Below are 17,716 nucleotides of genomic sequence, written 5' to 3'. Positions count from 1 at the left end.
AAAATATAAACAGAAATAAACTTTTTTTTTTTTGGCTTACTCATTTATAAATATCCAAGTAATTGTAAAAAGTAGTCAAATAATATACCATACCAGAAAATGAACCCTGTTTGGATATTTGAAGTGAATGCGCTCCAGCAACTTTTTTCATCGTCCAAGTTTACCTTAATAATCTGATTGTAGATTCTAGCAATAGCAAATGCACCCGCAATGTAAAAACCAGGACCCATAGAGTTCATTACCCCTGCCATGGCATAGAATCCAGCTTGTGCTGCGGTCAAACCTTTCAATATAGGCTTAGTGTTTGATCCCCAGGCCAATGCAGTAGACTTGATCCCAGCTTTGATATCGTATTTCTTATCTTGGTGTGCATAGATTGTATCGTACGTGAGACACCAAATCCAATTGGAAATGAATAATGGCAAGGCGACCCACAAATTCAATGGCGCACCAACGGCGGGGAATCCCAATAAACATCCCCAACTAAAGCAAATGGACAAAATGGCTTGTGGGTAATAAGTGAATCTCTTGAACAAAGGATATGCAAAGACAAATGGTAATGAAAAGGCACCCAAGTAAAAACATTCAAACGGTAAGGACAAGAGCACTGCTAATCCAGCAAAGCATTGCACACCAAGCCATGCCACTGCTTGTGGTACTGTGACACGTCCACTTGTGATTGGTCGTTCCATTGTTCTTGCTACCTGATTATCCAAATTTCGATCCCAAATGTCGTTAATGGTGCACCCTGCACCTCTCATAATCAATGCCCCCGCCGAGAAGAGACCCACTGCTGTAGCTGTTGTTGCGAGTGGAGCATGGATTGAATACGAGGCCATAGTGATTGCCCAGTAACATGGGAGAAGCAATAGCAATGTGCCCACTGGTTTCTCAAGTCTCATCAATTCCAAATAAGGTATCCACTTTTCGGGACACTTTTTAAGCCATCCAAGCTTCGCTTCTCTTGTCACCCGAGCGAGCTCCAACTCTTCTGGAGTGAATTTAGCCCTAGCAATCTCCAATTGGGTGAGACGTTGATCCTGTTGCTTTTGTGGTTTCTGCGGTTTCTGTGAGTTTGGTGGTGGAACATTGGCACTGCTCAATTGCGAAAGCACTAACGATTTGGTGAAGCATCTTTTGAAAACAAGTGGCGACCTCGGAAGTCGAAGAAAGTTCATCTTTGTTTCTACTATTATGTATCAAAAATAAGATGAAAAACAAACTGGTTCGTGTGGAGAAAAGTGGCTTTACAAAAATACAAAGTGAAATAAAAAAAAAATATATATAAAAAAAATTAACATGAAAAAAAGGGACTATTGTCTATGGTGCTCAGTTTTCCTCTTTCACGTGACGCGGTCTTAATTTTAAATCTCACCCTCGGCGGTTGCTCGGTATTCAGCGATATATATATATATATATACATACATAAGTTAGTTTATACGACCCCGACCCAAAACTTGTTCAAATCCCTTACTCATCCCTTTTTTTTACCTCTTTTCTTTGTCACTGTTTTCATTATAAAAACAATTATCTATTAGTTTATTTGCCATTTTACTCCTCTCTATCATCTAAATTATGTATTCTTTTTATAAATCAATCCTTTGAAAATGTCAAAGGAGTTTCCGTCTGGCTGCAAATGTAATGTTTCCTTTGTTTGAACATCTTCAGCTACAAGCATACCGTAATCTGAGGTAATGCCTCGCACTATACAGGACCTTCTGCCATTGGCACCATCAACATCGACTTTTTGGTTCAGGTGGAACCATCTCTTGTAGTACAAAGGTAAAAATGGATCTAACCCGGACTTTTCAAACACTCGGTAAAAACTATCAATTGTGTACATCAATTTAGCCAATAACTTTTCAGGTTCATATGGTGGTAGTGCCGACTTGCCCTGCTGTTGTCTAACTTTGTTGATCTTCTCCAATACCAAATTCAACGATGTAGTTGGTGCAGGATTTGACACATTGACACCACAACCCCAAACAAGGTTATATTGTCCATTGATGTACTGAGAATTGACCAAAGCACCCGAGATCTTGACGTATTTCTCATCTTCTCCATCAAGGGTCGTGCTCACTTGATGCTGTAAGGAATCGATGTACTCAGGCTTGAGTATAAAGATATCATTTGGCCACTTGATTCTTACGGGCAAGTCCTCGTAACCAATACCTTTACCAGATACATTACTGCCATACCCCAAGATGGCCTCAATTAGAGCAAGACCGCACAAGTACTGCAAGGTAATTATCAAACGTTGTTGCGATTGTGGGACTCTGAACAAGACGGATGTAGCCATAACCCCGCGAGGGTTGATCCATACATTGCCTCCTCTCCCTCTACCTGCAATTTGTGTTGCGGTGGTTATTGCAAACCCGTGAGGAAGAGACTCCAAAAATTGCTGGTTCTTCTCGAGAATAGTATTTGTTGACGTAATCACTTCAGCATAGCCCAAAATGCCTCCAAACACAGTATTGACACCTCCACCGAGGTAAGTCAAGGTTTCGAAATATGTTTTTATATCAAAATTTGGCGTGGTTTCTGGAGCAGGAAAAGTGCCAGACTTGCAAAACTCCAAAACCTTGGGTCTATTTGAGGCATCTTCAACAACAACAACTTCGTCGGTTTGGTCTTGGCCAGGATATTCCTGGAATAGAAACAGGTCATTGCTATCTTGTAAATACCCATTCAGAATCTCTAAGCTTTGCACTATGTGCTTTTCCATATCCTCGACTTTGTTTTCATATGGCGAGGTAATGAAAATCGGTGTCAATGCTGGCGTTTTGGAATCGATATCGTCCGGTACCGAGAGACCTATTTTCTTCAACAATTGCCTCATCAAAAGTTTTCTAACATGATCGGATTCCTTTAAAGTGGCTACAAGCTTGTCCAATTTTTCGTCTCCATTATCACTGGAGAAAGCATCCGGTGTATACTCTGGGTGCGAACCTGCTAAAATCACATCACCTTTGCCCACTTTTCTATATATTATTGCTGCTTTACTTCCATCGTCATCTGGGATATCAATATTCTCATCGTATGTTGCTAGCACCTCAACGTCGTTAATCAGTGATGCATTGGCAAATACACACCCACCATTGTAGTAGTTGTACACTGTTGATGGAGCCCCAGGTAATAGGGATGAGTTTACAGCCAACCTTGCTGCCCTGGCTCCTGCTTGCAGATTATACTCAAACCCTTTGAAAGCACATCCACGAGCTACTCCAGGGTAAAACTTGAGTTCACGGGAGCCTGAAACTTCCAATGGTCCACCAACATCAAACTCGCATCTTGACGACGCATAGTAGGCACCAGCACAGAATCCCATAAACTTGCCCCCGCTTCTGACGTATTTGGTCAACCTTGCATTTCCTTCACCATTCAAAGTCTCGCAGTAAGGGAGATCTGCCCCGCCAGGAAGAACAAACATTGCTGTTTTCCGCATCCATGGTTCTTTCAATAACACTGTTTCACTTACTGGGACAACGGCATAATGAGATGAGAGATGGAATCTCAATGTTTCAAGACAATGCTTGACACTCTCTGCAGTGGTACCAGGTCCTGAATAAACCAAAACGTTCATGATTAAAGTAGTGAGATGAAGCTCAAAGGTGTTTATGAAGTAAAAGAAAAAGGGGAGAAGAAGAAGAATGAAAGAAAGAAAGAAAGAAAGAAGAAGAACAAATAAATATGTGATGGTATTTGGAAAACTTGTTGGAAATGTATGCGTAGTTTAGAATCTTTGAGATCTTGCGTGCTTAAAGCACCAAAATGCATGAAGTACTTATAAACAATACGCGCTTGAAAATGTTGGGATTTTTCATAAAAAGGTGAAGGAAGAAAAAAAAAAATGAAAAAAAGAAAAAAATGAAAATTTCAAAGGAGCTGGAAAGAATAAAAGACTCAGAGTCATCTCTCATCCAACATATATATCATCAGTCATCCATTGAGTCACTTGCCCACCTTATTTTTTTTCATATATATCTTGCAGTTACAACTACTCATAGTAACACTTTAATTACCGATACTATACTATTATTCCACCACCGCGTCCATGTCCCTCATTGATGTCAATGACAAAGTTACATTGCATCCTAAACCTGGGTTTGTTGTCAAGACAAAGATCTTAGAATGCAAAGATACAAGCAGAATATCGACCAAAACGTTTATCAATATATGTCACGATGATCAGGTGCCTCAGCCTGATGTTGCCTTTGATCCCGATATTGTTTTTCCTTTGATTATTGAAAACCAATGGGAAATACCAATTATTGTATCTAGAGAAAGAGAGGCCACAGATAAAAAAGGGTTCCCTTCTCTTGTTTATGACTGCTGCATCAATACGCGATGTTTCCAGTGGTGTCAAATTAGCAAAGACTTGCGTCTCATCTTGATTGAATGGTGTATTGAATCCATCGAGTTGATCAACTCGATGACTTTGGAGAGGGATTATAGCATTCCCAAAATGTTATCCAAGGGAGACTTAACAGAAACTGAGATCACGCGGCAGGAGTTGGAAAGCGCGAGAACAAAGTTACGAGATATGGAGGATAATGTAGCACTGAATGTCGTGCGAGATTTAACTGAGAATGACGCCATGGAGGAAGATGGAGAGCTACCTGACTTGTTTAATCGTGAAAATACCAAGAACACGTTAATTGAGGAGGTGAAGACGAAACCTTTTAGTGAAGAGGTGGACAACAGACCATTGGCTGGTAATGCAAAGGATAGGCCACTAATTGAGGAGGTGAAAAGTAAACCATTAATTGAGGAAATTGAAAATAAACCATTAATTGAAGAGGTGAAAGCCAAAGCATCAGTTAAAGAAAATGGAAACCAGTCTCTGAAACCACTGAGTAATACCAGCACACAAAGGTCAATTGATTATACACTCACTTTTAAAAAATTAAACAGTGATGGTTATAACTTGTGTATCATCTTTGAAAGTAAATCGGTCCAAGTTGTGGAATATAAAGTGCGCTTTTCTCCAACAGATAAAACAATTATTATCAAAAGTAACAATCCCAGCTATCAATTTCTGGGAACCCTGGAGCTCAGAGTCCCGGTATCTTTGGACGTCAAATACGTCTCGACAATATTTAAGTGTTTTCAGAACGATAAGAAATTGTATATCTTTATCTAATCGAGTTGACCGAGATTTGAAGGAAAAAAAAAACAAAAGAAAAAGAGTAGATAACCAATAATACCAACAATTTTTCACAATCAACAAATTGATCAATCACGTGGGACTGTTTATCTTTATAGATATCTACTATCTCAGTTTGACAAAATTGCGCATCGCCTGCCTAAATAGGATATAAGATCCGCTTTTCCTCCTCCCTTTAATTTTCTTTTTCCATCTCTTTCCCTCTCTTCCGCTCTCTTCCGCTCTCTCTCTTTTGGACGTTTCAAAAATTTCTATTGTGTGAAAACCCGCGCATTTTTGTGTTGCACTGATCATCATCGTACATATAAAACGGAAATGAAATGCTTCTTTTCACAGAGCAATGTGCTGCCCACCACATTCCTTTATTTAAAAATTTTTTTTTCTTTGCTTGCTTGCTTGCTTGCATCCATTTTTTATTTTTTTTGTACATTCACGGACGACCAGGGTACTACGTGAAACAGTAGAGGTGGGAAGAACCAAAAAAAAAAAAAAAAGAAAGTGAAAAAAAACTATCCAATGAGCACAGAAGAAGCTTTGCTCATAGGAGCTTATAGAAGCTATGAAAGCTGTGAACAAATCGTCGAGCCAATGAAGGGAGTCAAGAATATCACATATGTTACAGAATTAAAGCGGCTAGTACAAGCTACTATCCCGCTCGTCATCACATTTTTCTTGCAGTATGCATTTTCAACTACTTCAATGTATTTTGCTGGCCGATTAGGGCCCAAGGAATTATCAGCATGCTCGATTGCTATATGTACATTTAATATGACCGGGTTGGCCATTTTCCAAGGTATGGCTACTGCATTAGATACATTTTGTTCCCAAGCGTATGGTGCTGGAAATTTACACGGAGTAGGTGTTTATTTCCAAAGAGCCTGTCTTATTATGCTTGTGACTATGATCCCGCTTTCGTTTGTGTGGTTCAACGCGGGGTTTATTTTAAGCCTCTTTGTTAAAGATGTGGAGATTGTGGAAATGGCACAGATATTCCTCAAGTGGCATACTTTGGGTGTCCCTGCCTATATCTTGTTTGAAGCAGGTAAAAGGTTTCTTCAAGCACAACACATTTTCAAAGCCGGCACGTATGTCTTGTTGGTATCGCTCCCCTTTAATATATACTTGAACTGGTTGTTTGTTCATAATCCCAGCACTAGTCTTGGATTCACCGGTATCCCATTGTCGATTGCTTGCACTTATTGGATCATTACATTTACAACATTGGCCTATGTGGTGTGCATCGATGGTAGCCAGTGCTGGGGTGGGTTCACCAAGAGGGCATTCATCAATTGGTCACCCATGATCAAGTTGGCGTTACCGGGTGTAGTAATGGTTATTTCAGAGTACCTTGCATTCGAAGTGATGGTATTTTATGCTGCCTCTTTTGGCACTGCTGCGTTGGCTGCACAGTCCATCGTCTCAAGTTTGGTCACTTTGTTCTACCAGCCACCTTTTGCTTACGCTGTGGCAATAAGTACCCGTATTGGCCATTCCATCGGCACGAGAGAGTTGAAAAGCGCCAAGATCACGACCAATATTTTCTATTTGACTGCGGGAATTATTGGTTTAACCAACTTGACCATCTTTATTGTTGGAAGACATACTTTGGCCAAAGTTTTCACTTCAGACAAAGATGTGTTGAAAGTTGCTGCAGATTTGAGTATTTTGGCGGGAATCAACCAGATTGGTGATACTTTTAACGTCGTTGCCACTGGTGTATTGCGTGGCCAAGGGAGACAACGTATTGGTTCAATCTTGAACGCACTTGCTTATTATGTTGTTGCTATCCCTTTGCAATACTATCTAGCATTCAAGACTAGCATTGGCTTACCTGGATTGTGGTATGGTTTGATTATTGCTGTTGGACTGTTGGCCATGAGTCAATGTTTTGTGATTTATCGAAGCAACTGGGATGAGATTGTTGAGACATCAGACAAGATGCACGATGCTCAGTAGATATTTTTTTCCATTATCATTGTATATTTTTTTTTCCGGCAAAATTTGAAAGGTGTGATTTTTTTTTCATAACATTTGGGACAAAGAGAGGTGTGGAGGGAGGGACTATGTGGTTATTAGATATATAGTTTTAGAGTTTATTCATTTCTAGTTTTATTAGGTTACATCTTGATGATTTGAAGTAAGCTAACTATCTCTCAAAGTGTCATTTCCTCTATTTCTTTTTGGTTGTTGTTTTTCTGGTTTTCCGTTTTCTCTCTCTCTCTCTCTATCTATTGTGGAACTAATGGTTATGAAAAGAAAAGGAAAAAAAGTAAAAAATAAAAAATAAAACATTAAAAAATCAACAAAACACTTTTTTGTGTGTCAAAGTTTCCTCATCTCGTCCTGTTATTCTCTCCGCAACGGGAAGAGACTATTAAAATCAGATTGCCTAGACCTCTTTCTACGGTTCATTTACGGCTCCATTTTTTTTTACATCACCAACATCAAATTACCTTTCAAGAATGGGTAGAAAGTTTGATAAAAAAAATGCTACAACGTATAACGTTGTCCATAGAGCTCACGACGATGCACGATTCTTTGACGATGACGCTTCGCTGAACGTGTTGGTGCCCACGAATCAAGGCAAATCCACCAGTGGAAACAACAAAAGAATCTTTACGACTCATGATCTTGAGGAATCGCTCAAGGATAAAGTTCGAGAGAATGAAGGAATGGCGGCACAATATGGTATCACTTATGATGATTCCAAATATGATTATATGCAGCATTTGAAACCATTGGGAAACTCCGATGGTGTCTTTATTGCTAGAAAGCAGCAGAGAGAAGAGGCCGAAAGGAAACAAAAGATGAAATTGGAGGATCTCTTGAGGGACCAATTACCTTCGGAGCAAAAGAGAAAAGTGTTGCGTGATTTAAATCAAAGTATTCCAGATGAGTTGAAAGGCTTTCAACCAGATATGGATCCCAGATTGAGAGAGGTGTTGGAGGCATTGGAAGATGAAGCATATATCGAAGAGGTTGTCCATAAAGGTGGAGAAAATGGTGAAGACGAAGAAGATTATGAGGATGATGTTTTTGCTGATTTGTTAAAGAGTGGAGAAGTTGAAGATGAAGATGAATTTTATGAAGATTATTATGATGGTGAAGATGGAGATTATGACGAGTGGGATCTTGATAACTATGCAGACCAGTATGATGCAAAGTATGATGAAACCCCTGAAGAGTTGGTGGGAAAAGAAGAAGTAAACACAAATTGGCAGCGAGATTTCATGAAATTCAAAAAAGAGGATAAAAATCGACAGCACGATTGGGATTCAGATGATGATTTCGACGAAGAGGATGACGAGGAAGATCAAGAGTCAGCACAAGCACAATCACAAGCACATTTGAATGGAGAGGTTGTCGATGATGATAATGATGATGATGACCAGCTTGGTGATTTGCCCGATGTACGAAGTAAGAAATCGAAGACCAAGTTGCGTAAGAAGAAAGGTGCCATGACCGATACCAGTTCATTTTCGATGTCGTCTTCAGCATTGTTTAGAACAGAAGGGTTGTCATTGCTCGATGATAGGTATGAGCAGTTGAACAAAAAGTATGTGGGCAGTGCCAGTGAAGCTCGCGCTCCGCAACAAGTTAAACCATTTGATATGAAAGAAGAGAGAACCGATTTGGAAGGTTTGCTTGACGATTTCTTGGATAATTATGAGTTAGAAAGTGGTGGAAGAAAATTGGCCAAGAAGGATGAGGAGAAGAAGAAATTGCAAGAGGCGGCAAATTCTGTATCTAGAGGAAAGAAAGCCAAATCCTTGAACAAAGCTTTTGGGCGAATGACATTAGAATAGGGAGGAAACAAAAGGGGTATGTTATAGAGGTTAGGATTGAAGTAGAGATACATATTATGTAACTATAGGTTTTTCAATATTTTTTGTCTTTGTCTATAGCTTTGTCTTTGTCTACTCTTTCTTTAGCTTTTCTTCAAACCTTAGTAATGGTAATAATGCTACAGCATTTAGAGCAGATTTCTCCCATTACACGCACAAAATAGATTAAAATTATTACAGTTATTATTATTAATATTATTAATATTTTGATGAAGCAGAATATAAAACAAAAATCGATTCTAAGATGAGGTTGGAGTGTAAGTCCTTACTGGATCAAAGTATGGGTGCTCCATTGCCTCCTTTGCAGTTAATCTCTCTTGATGGTCGTATCTCAATAAATGATCAATAAAGTCCAAAAACTCATTCGAGACCAAATGCTGGTTATTTTCATTGATAAAACGTTCCCATGGTCTTCGCGTGTAGTACCCCATATCCTCGTATTCGTCTCCCAAAGTAAGATTATATTTCTCAAGGTACTTGTTGAGGTTACTAGAGCCCAAAACTCTAACAATTTGTACAAGTTGGTCAGTATTTGACTTTCCGTGGAAAAAAGGTTCCTTCATAAACACCATTGAGGCTAGCATACAGCCAAATGACCAAAGATCTAGGGAATAGTCATAGAGTCTATAATCGACTAATAGTTCGGGTCCTTTAAAATATCTTGATGCCACCCTCACGTTGTATTCTGTTCCTGGGTGATAGTACTCTGCCAATCCCCAATCAATAAGCCTCAAGATCTTTTTGTCGTGGTCAATCATCACATTGTGTGGCTTAACGTCTCTATGCATGATCCCCATCGAGTGTGAGTAGCTCAAGGCCTTTAAAAGCTCGTACATGTAGAATCTAATGTCAAAGTCCGTAAATGTTGGGTATAAAGTTCTAAAGTCTATATTGTTGACATTTTCAAAGATTAAACCGGGTGTTTTCAGCTGTGGCTCTCGGACAATATCGAGTAAAGTGATTATATTGGGCCCGTTGACCAAGTTCTTCAATATCGAAATTTCTCGTTTGATCTTCTTGCGCTTTACTGGTTTAAGTACCTTGATGACAACTTTCTGGCCCTTGACCAAATCCAAGCCCAAGAATACTTCGGAGTACTTGCCTCGTCCGATTTTGCGCAATATCTCATAGTTTTTCTGGTCATTCCACTCTATTGACATCGACTCATAATCGTAGTATGATGTTGGCTTTGTCGAGAGGACATTCAAATCTGCTTGGTTCGACATTTTTTTGAAAAGGCACCAGGTTAATATAGCAAAATTTGTGAGAAGTAAAAGTTTTTTTAATGAAACCGACAATTTTAATTCCTTCAACAGTTTTTTTAGGAGATTTTGATAGTGATTTAGTGAAAATGAACAAACAAAAAAACAAGGGGGGAAAAAAAGTCAATGGAATAGTACAACTGCTTCTTATAATCTGTAGTGAATCGTTTATGTGTTTGCAATAGCGATGAACTTTAATCCACAAGTTTGAATTCTTCTTTTTCTCCTAATTTTTTTTCTTTTGTTAGCAATGACCTTGAGTATTTCTTTGTGAAGAAATTCTTGTTACTCCATGCAGTATAGCAGGTGAAGCTGTGAAGCTGTGAAGCGGTCTGATGGATGTATGTGGTCGGCTAAAGTAGTAAAAGATACACCAACTGTTGTATTGAAAGAACAAAAAACTCTTTTTTATTATAGATAATTTTCGTTGTTTCAACCTTTGTGTGTATATTAGATCTGTTTTCCTCTCCTACAAACTTTGTACTAAGTCTCTTGGTCTCCCTCTCTCTCTCTCTCTCCCTCTCTCCCTTTTCTCTTGTTTCTTCTCTCTAATTCTTTCATGTCAGGCTATTTCCATTCCTATTAAATTTTTTAATTTTTTTTTACTTCTTCTTCACTTTCACTTTCACTCGCACTCATCTTCTGTATCCTTCCGAAAAAATAAGAGTAGACACAATTACACGACCTATTAGATCCCCCATCAGAAATATCTACACACTATGGTAAAAGAGTTAAACAACATAACAACCTCTTCTTTTTTTTTTGCCTAGCCAACTGTCTTGGAGTGATATCTAGAGCTCACTGGCTATTTTGGTCAGTAATTAAAGGTGTGATATATAATTGTAAGAAAAAGAAATAGATATCTCTACTGAAGTAACAAGCTCTTAGTAGAATAATGATGAAGATTTTTTTTTGGTCAATTTTTGCATCAAATTTACTTTAACATGTTTAAAAACCAAACGGACAAAAATTTAAAACATCAACAGATAAACTTTCCCACTAAACTGTTCCCAAAAAACACTTATAAACACCTGTAAACTTAACCAATATCCATTTAGATACACCACAACCATCAATCACTTTAGTTTTTACTAATTCACATTTTTAGCATGTAGAATGTACCATTTACCAGCTACTAAAAAAGAAGTGCAATCAGAGTCAACTGAGTAATGTTTGCCACTCATTTGGTAGCACGAAGTTCTCTCTTTCTCTCCCCCACCACCAACACAACAACAACAATAAAATTTTCCAAAAAAGAAGAAACCAAAACGAAAAAAAAAAATACAAGTCGAATATGGGTCAGCAACAAAACCAGTGTTCAACAACAACAACATCACCACTACCACACCCACACATACACACATAGACCACCCTCCCTTTCTTCCACACGGCAAACTACTGACTACCATAAACTTATCTACGAAAAAGTACTGGAGGCTTGAGATAGATTAAGACTTGGATTCAACTTGCCATTTAGTTTTGTTAATTTTTTTGTTTTAAACTTTTTAATTTGGCATTGCTAAGAACAGAGACTGCGCCATCAGACATCAAACATCAAATATCAGTTACTCAACGTCAAACATCAAATACCCATCGTTGTTCTAACTTATTATTACCCTCATTGTCATTAGTTGTTGTCTTTGTCTGAAATTGTGATAGATTATTGTTCTTTTCAAACTCATTAATCAGCTAAACTTACCAAAACTACACAACTCCTTGTTGCACTCATTAGCTTGTTTGCATTCAAACCATCCCTTGTACTACTACTACTACTACTACTACTACCACCACCACTACCATTATTACCATTAATACTACCAACACTATTCTTTATCGTTAAAACTATTATTGCATCTTATAGAGACATTTTTTTTTCACAAGTACACTTTTGATTTTTTATTTACATCCAAAAGTGTCTAGTTTATTATTGAATCATAAGCACCAGATTTTACATATTCACATTTAATATAAATTATTTCAGAAAAAAAAACCGTCAACAATTATTTTTCCCAAAACTTTTTAAAATAAACAGAAAACTATTTCCAAAAAAAAAAAATTCCTTAAAAAAATATACTTTTATCAAATCCCTTTTCTTTTTTTTTTTTTCAAAAGGTGACCATAAAATTAACCGAAAAACACGAGTTATATTCTTAATCAAGATAAAAAGAAAGCATTATCAGAAATAATACAGTATGAGTCGTCAGTTTCCTCACTCAAGTGCACCTTTGAAATCGATCAAGGAAGTCCAGTTTGGTCTTATGTCGCCGGAAGAGATCAGAGCCATTAGTGTGGCAAAGATTGTTTACCCAGAAACATTTGACCAAGCTACAAAACGTTTTAAAGAAGGCGGTTTGAATGACCCAAGGCTAGGCTCCATCGATCGTAACTACAAATGTCAAACTTGTGGAGAAGATATGTCAGAATGTCCGGGACATTTCGGCCATATAGAATTAACCAGACCCGTGTTCCATATTGGATTCATTGCCAAAATCAAGAAGGTTTTGGAAAGTATATGTTTCCATTGTGGCAAGCTCTTGCTTGATGAAGAAAACCCATTAATGGCACAAGCAATCAAGATCAGAGACCCTAAAAAGAGATTTAATGCTGTTTGGGGTCTATGCAAAAGCAAGATGATTTGTGAGACAAGCGAAATTGAAGGCAAGCGTGGTGGATGTGGGCACACGCAACCCACAATTCGTCGAGATGGTCTCAAGCTTTGGGGTACATGGAAAAGTAATAAAAACTTTGAAGATAATGACCAACCAGAGCGTCGTCAATTAACCCCTACAGAGATTCTCCAAATTTTCAAGCACATAACCTCAGAAGATTGCTATCGTTTGGGATTCAATGAAGATTACGCGAGACCCGAGTGGATGTTGATCACTGTTTTGCCAGTGCCTCCACCACCGGTTAGACCAAGTATTGCGTTCAATGATACTGCTAGAGGAGAAGATGACTTGACATTCAAGTTGGCAGATGTGATCAAGGCAAACATGAATGTGCAGCGTTTGGAAATGGATGGATCTCCACAACACGTCATTAGTGAATTCGAGGCATTGTTACAATTCCATGTTGCCACATATATGGATAATGATATTGCAGGGCAACCTCAAGCTTTGCAAAAGACTGGTCGTCCGATCAAGTCGATTAGAGCGAGATTGAAGGGTAAAGAAGGTCGTTTGAGAGGAAACTTGATGGGTAAGAGAGTTGACTTTTCAGCACGTACTGTTATTTCTGGTGATCCCAACTTGGACTTGGACCAAGTCGGTGTCCCCATCTCGATTGCAAAGACATTGACATATCCTGAGATTGTTACACCATACAATATTCACAAATTAACGGAATTGGTGAGGAACGGTCCCAGCGAGCACCCAGGTGCCAAGTATGTGATTAGAGATACTGGTGATCGTATTGATTTGAGATACAATAAGAGAGCTGGAGATATCGCATTGCAATATGGATGGAGGGTGGAGCGTCATCTTATGGATGAGGATCCCGTTTTGTTCAACCGTCAGCCTTCATTGCATAAGATGTCTATGATGGCGCACAGAGTTAAAGTTATGCCATACTCAACATTTAGATTGAACTTGTCTGTTACTTCTCCATATAATGCCGATTTCGATGGTGATGAAATGAACTTGCATGTTCCACAATCTCCAGAGACACGGTCAGAGTTGTCGCAGATTTGTGCTGTGCCTTTGCAGATTGTTTCTCCTCAATCAAATAAACCAGTGATGGGTATTGTTCAAGATACATTGTGTGGTATCCGTAAAATGACTTTGCGTGATATTTTCATCGAGTATGACCAAGTAATGAATATGTGTTACTGGATACCAAATTGGGATGGTGTCATTCCTCCACCAGCCATTATCAAGCCCAAGCCACTTTGGTCAGGAAAGCAAATGCTTTCTTTAGCAATACCAAAGGGTATTCACTTGCAAAGATTCGATGGAGGAAGAGATTTGCTTAGTGCCAAGGATACCGGAATGTTGATTGTTGATGGTGAAATCATGTTTGGTGTTGTTGACAAGAAAACAGTTGGTGCTACAGGTGGAGGATTGATCCACACTGTTATGAGAGAAAAAGGACCTACAGTTTGTGCACAATTGTTTAGTTCGATTCAAAAAGTTGTCAACTTTTGGCTTCTTCATAATGGTTTCAGTATTGGTATTGGTGATACAATTGCTGATGCTGCAACAATGAAGGATATCACAAAGACTATTCAAGAGGCTAAGGCCAAGGTGCAGGAGATTATCTTGGATGCCCAGCATAACAAGTTGGAGCCAGAGCCAGGTATGACTTTGAGAGAATCTTTTGAACACAATGTTTCTCGTGTTTTGAATCAAGCGCGTGATACTGCAGGTCGTTCTGCAGAAATGAGTTTGAAAGATTTAAACAATGTTAAACAGATGGTGGTTTCAGGTTCCAAAGGTTCCTTTATTAATATCTCGCAAATGAGTGCCTGTGTTGGTCAGCAAATTGTTGAAGGTAAGAGAATTCCATTTGGTTTTGCCGATAGGTCTCTTCCTCATTTCACCAAAGATGATTACTCACCAGAGTCTAAAGGTTTTGTTGAAAACTCGTATTTGAGAGGTTTAACCCCACAAGAGTTTTTCTTCCATGCGATGGCTGGTAGAGAAGGTCTTATTGATACCGCCGTTAAGACAGCCGAAACTGGTTATATCCAACGTCGTTTGGTTAAAGCCTTGGAAGACATTATGGTGCATTATGATGGTACAACAAGAAACTCACTTGGTGACATTATCCAATTCATCTATGGTGAAGATGGTATTGATGCTACTCAAGTTGAGAAACAATCTGTTGATACGATTCCAGGATCAGATGAGAGTTTTGAGAGGCGTTATAGAATTGATGTGTTGGAAAAGAATGCTTCAATTTCAACGAATTTGCTCGAGTCTGGTGAGGAAATCCAAGGTGATGTCGAGTTGCAAAAAATACTCGATGAAGAGTATAATCAATTGCTTGAGGATAGAAAGTATTTGAGAGATGTTGTTTTCCCCAATGGTGATTTTAGCTGGCCATTACCAGTCAATTTGCGTCGTATTATCCAGAATGCTCAGCAGATATTCCACAGTGGCCGTGATAAGCCTTCGGACTTGAGGTTGGACGAGATTGTTGAGAGCGTACGTGATTTGTGCACAAAATTCCTTGTTGTGAGAGGTGATACTCCGCTTATGAAGGAAGCACAAGAAAATGCTACGTTGTTGTTCCAATGTCTTGTTAGATCAAGACTTGCATCGCGTAGGGTTATTGAGGAGTTCAAGCTTAACAAGGCTTCATTTGAATGGGCATTGGGTGAGATTGAAACTCAATTCCAAAAGTCTGTGGTCCATCCTGGTGAGATGGTTGGTGTTGTTGCTGCGCAATCGATTGGTGAGCCTGCTACTCAAATGACGTTGAACACTTTCCACTATGCCGGTGTCTCTTCAAAGAATGTTACATTGGGTGTTCCTAGATTGAAGGAGATTTTGAATGTTGCCAAAAACATCAAAACACCAGCATTAACAGTTTATTTGGACCCAGAAGTGGCATCTGATATCGAGCTGGCCAAGATTGTTCAATCGTCTATTGAGCACACAACTTTGAAGAATGTTACCTCATCAACAGAAATCTATTATGATCCTGATCCAAGAACTACGGTGATTGAAGAGGATTACGATACGGTTGAAGCTTATTTTGCAATTCCCGATCAAAAAGTCGAGGAGAGCATTGAGAAGCAGTCACCATGGTTGTTGAGATTGGAGTTGGACCGTGCAAAGATGTTGGATAAGCAATTGACCATGGCGCAAGTTGCCGAGAAAATATCACAGAACTTTGGTGATGACTTGTTTGTTATCTGGTCCGATGATACTGCAGATAAGTTGATTATCCGTTGTCGTGTTGTTAGGGATCCTAAGTCTTTGGACGAGGATGCTGATGCCGAAGAAGATCAAATATTGAAGAGAATTGAAGCGCACATGTTGGAGTCTATCTCATTGCGTGGTATTCCTGGTATTACCAGAGTGTTTATGATGCAACACAAGGTTAGTAAACCAGATGCGACCGGTGAGTTTAAACAAGGTAAGGAGTGGGTTTTGGAAACCGATGGTGTTAATTTGGCCGATGTCATGGCAGTACCGGGAGTTGATTCCGCACGTACTTATTCTAATGACTTTATTGAGATTTTGTCGGTGTTGGGTATCGAGGCTACTAGATCGGCGTTGTTCAAGGAGATTTTGAATGTTATTGCATTTGATGGTTCTTATGTCAACTATCGTCATATGGCATTGTTGGTGGATGTTATGACATCTCGTGGTCACTTGATGGCCATTACTCGTCATGGTATTAATAGATCCGACACAGGTGCGTTGATGCGTTGTTCTTTCGAGGAAACCGTTGAGATTTTGTTGGACGCTGCAGCTTCAGCAGAGTTGGACGATTGTAAAGGTATTTCGGAGAATGTTATGTTGGGTCAAATGGCTCCCTTGGGAACCGGTTCATTCGATGTTATGGTTGATGACAAGATGTTGCAGCAGGCACCTACTAATGTTGCAATGGTTGAAGTTGCTGATGACGGTGGTGCTACTCCATACAGAGATCTTGAGATGGAGGATGAGCAGATTGTTGTGGATGAGGGTGCAGGTTTCTCGCCGGTGCATAACGCCATGTCGGATAACATGAATGGAGGTTTGACTTCTTATGGTGGCCAACCAACCTCGCCTGGCAATACTTCGCCATTCAGCTATGGCACAACACCAGGATACGGCGGTACCAGTCCAGGATATGGTGGAACCAGTCCAGGCTATGGATACTCCCCAACATCTCCATCATACTCGCCGACATCTCCAAGTTACTCACCTACATCTCCATCCTATTCTCCAACATCTCCATCTTATTCTCCAACTTCACCTTCGTATTCTCCAACTTCGCCAAGTTACTCACCTACATCTCCAAGTTACTCACCTACATCTCCAAGCTACTCGCCAACTTCGCCAAGTTATTCTCCAACATCTCCAAGTTACTCACCTACTTCTCCATCATATTCACCAACATCACCTTCGTACTCACCAACATCACCTTCGTACTCACCAACATCTCCAAGTTACTCACCAACATCTCCAAGCTACTCGCCAACTTCGCCAAGCTACTCCCCAACATCACCTTCATACTCACCAACTTCGCCAAGTTACTCACCAACATCTCCATCATACTCTCCAACATCTCCAAGTTACTCTCCAACTTCACCACAGTACTCACCTACATCACCGCAATATTCTCCAACATCACCTTCGTACTCACCTACATCACCTTCTTATTCACCTACATCTCCACAATATTCCCCTACATCTCCCCAGTACTCTCCTAGATCGCCAAACTACTCACCTAAATCACCAGAGTATAAACCAAAGTCGCCATCTAAAAAGGATTGATTTAATTTTGTT

The 17,716-nt window shown here is 39.4% G+C and overlaps 7 protein-coding genes across 7 annotated transcripts; 4 read left to right on the top strand and 3 right to left on the bottom strand. All coding sequences in view use genetic code 12, as the record gives it.

The window, feature by feature from the left end:
- Positions 1–44: 44 nt before the first annotated feature.
- Positions 45–1,178, bottom strand: COQ2 (Para-hydroxybenzoate--polyprenyltransferase, mitochondrial precursor (PHB:polyprenyltransferase); the record flags this gene model as incomplete). The annotated part of the gene is made up of 1 exon (XM_001523343.1): positions 45–1,178. The coding sequence occupies one exon, from the start codon at positions 1,176–1,178 to the stop codon at positions 45–47; it is 1,134 nt and encodes a 377-aa protein (XP_001523393.1).
- Positions 1,179–1,573: 395 nt separating this feature from the next.
- BPL1 (biotin holocarboxylase synthetase) lies at positions 1,574–3,583 on the bottom strand (the record flags this gene model as incomplete). Its single annotated transcript, XM_001523342.1, has 1 exon — positions 1,574–3,583. One exon carries the CDS (start codon positions 3,581–3,583, stop codon positions 1,574–1,576), a length of 2,010 nt encoding a protein of 669 aa, XP_001523392.2.
- Positions 3,584–4,054: 471 nt separating this feature from the next.
- Positions 4,055–5,143, top strand: PVL30_002334 (uncharacterized protein; the record flags this gene model as incomplete). The annotated part of the gene is made up of 1 exon (XM_001523341.1): positions 4,055–5,143. The coding sequence occupies one exon, from the start codon at positions 4,055–4,057 to the stop codon at positions 5,141–5,143; it is 1,089 nt and encodes a 362-aa protein (XP_001523391.2).
- A 540-nt stretch (positions 5,144–5,683) lies between these two features.
- Positions 5,684–7,123, top strand: PVL30_002333 (uncharacterized protein; the record flags this gene model as incomplete). The annotated part of the gene is made up of 1 exon (XM_001523340.1): positions 5,684–7,123. One exon carries the CDS (start codon positions 5,684–5,686, stop codon positions 7,121–7,123), a length of 1,440 nt encoding a protein of 479 aa, XP_001523390.2.
- A 506-nt stretch (positions 7,124–7,629) lies between these two features.
- Positions 7,630–8,973, top strand: LTV1 (the record flags this gene model as incomplete). The annotated part of the gene is made up of 1 exon (XM_001523339.1): positions 7,630–8,973. The coding sequence occupies one exon, from the start codon at positions 7,630–7,632 to the stop codon at positions 8,971–8,973; it is 1,344 nt and encodes a 447-aa protein (XP_001523389.2).
- A 278-nt stretch (positions 8,974–9,251) lies between these two features.
- Positions 9,252–10,238, bottom strand: CKA1 (Casein kinase II subunit alpha; the record flags this gene model as incomplete). Its single annotated transcript, XM_001523338.1, has 1 exon — positions 9,252–10,238. One exon carries the CDS (start codon positions 10,236–10,238, stop codon positions 9,252–9,254), a length of 987 nt encoding a protein of 328 aa, XP_001523388.2.
- A 2,228-nt stretch (positions 10,239–12,466) lies between these two features.
- On the top strand, positions 12,467–17,704 carry RPB1 (DNA-directed RNA polymerase II subunit RPB1; the record flags this gene model as incomplete). Its single annotated transcript, XM_001523337.1, has 1 exon — positions 12,467–17,704. The coding sequence occupies one exon, from the start codon at positions 12,467–12,469 to the stop codon at positions 17,702–17,704; it is 5,238 nt and encodes a 1,745-aa protein (XP_001523387.2).
- Between the last annotated feature and the right edge of the window lie 12 nt (positions 17,705–17,716).

Source organism: Lodderomyces elongisporus, chromosome 3 (genome assembly GCF_030384665.1).
Source record: "Lodderomyces elongisporus chromosome 3, complete sequence".
NCBI lineage: Eukaryota > Fungi > Ascomycota > Pichiomycetes > Serinales > Debaryomycetaceae > Lodderomyces > Lodderomyces elongisporus.
The sequence above is the reverse complement of the archived record's forward strand: the minus strand, read 5'-3'. Positions and strand labels throughout refer to the sequence as shown.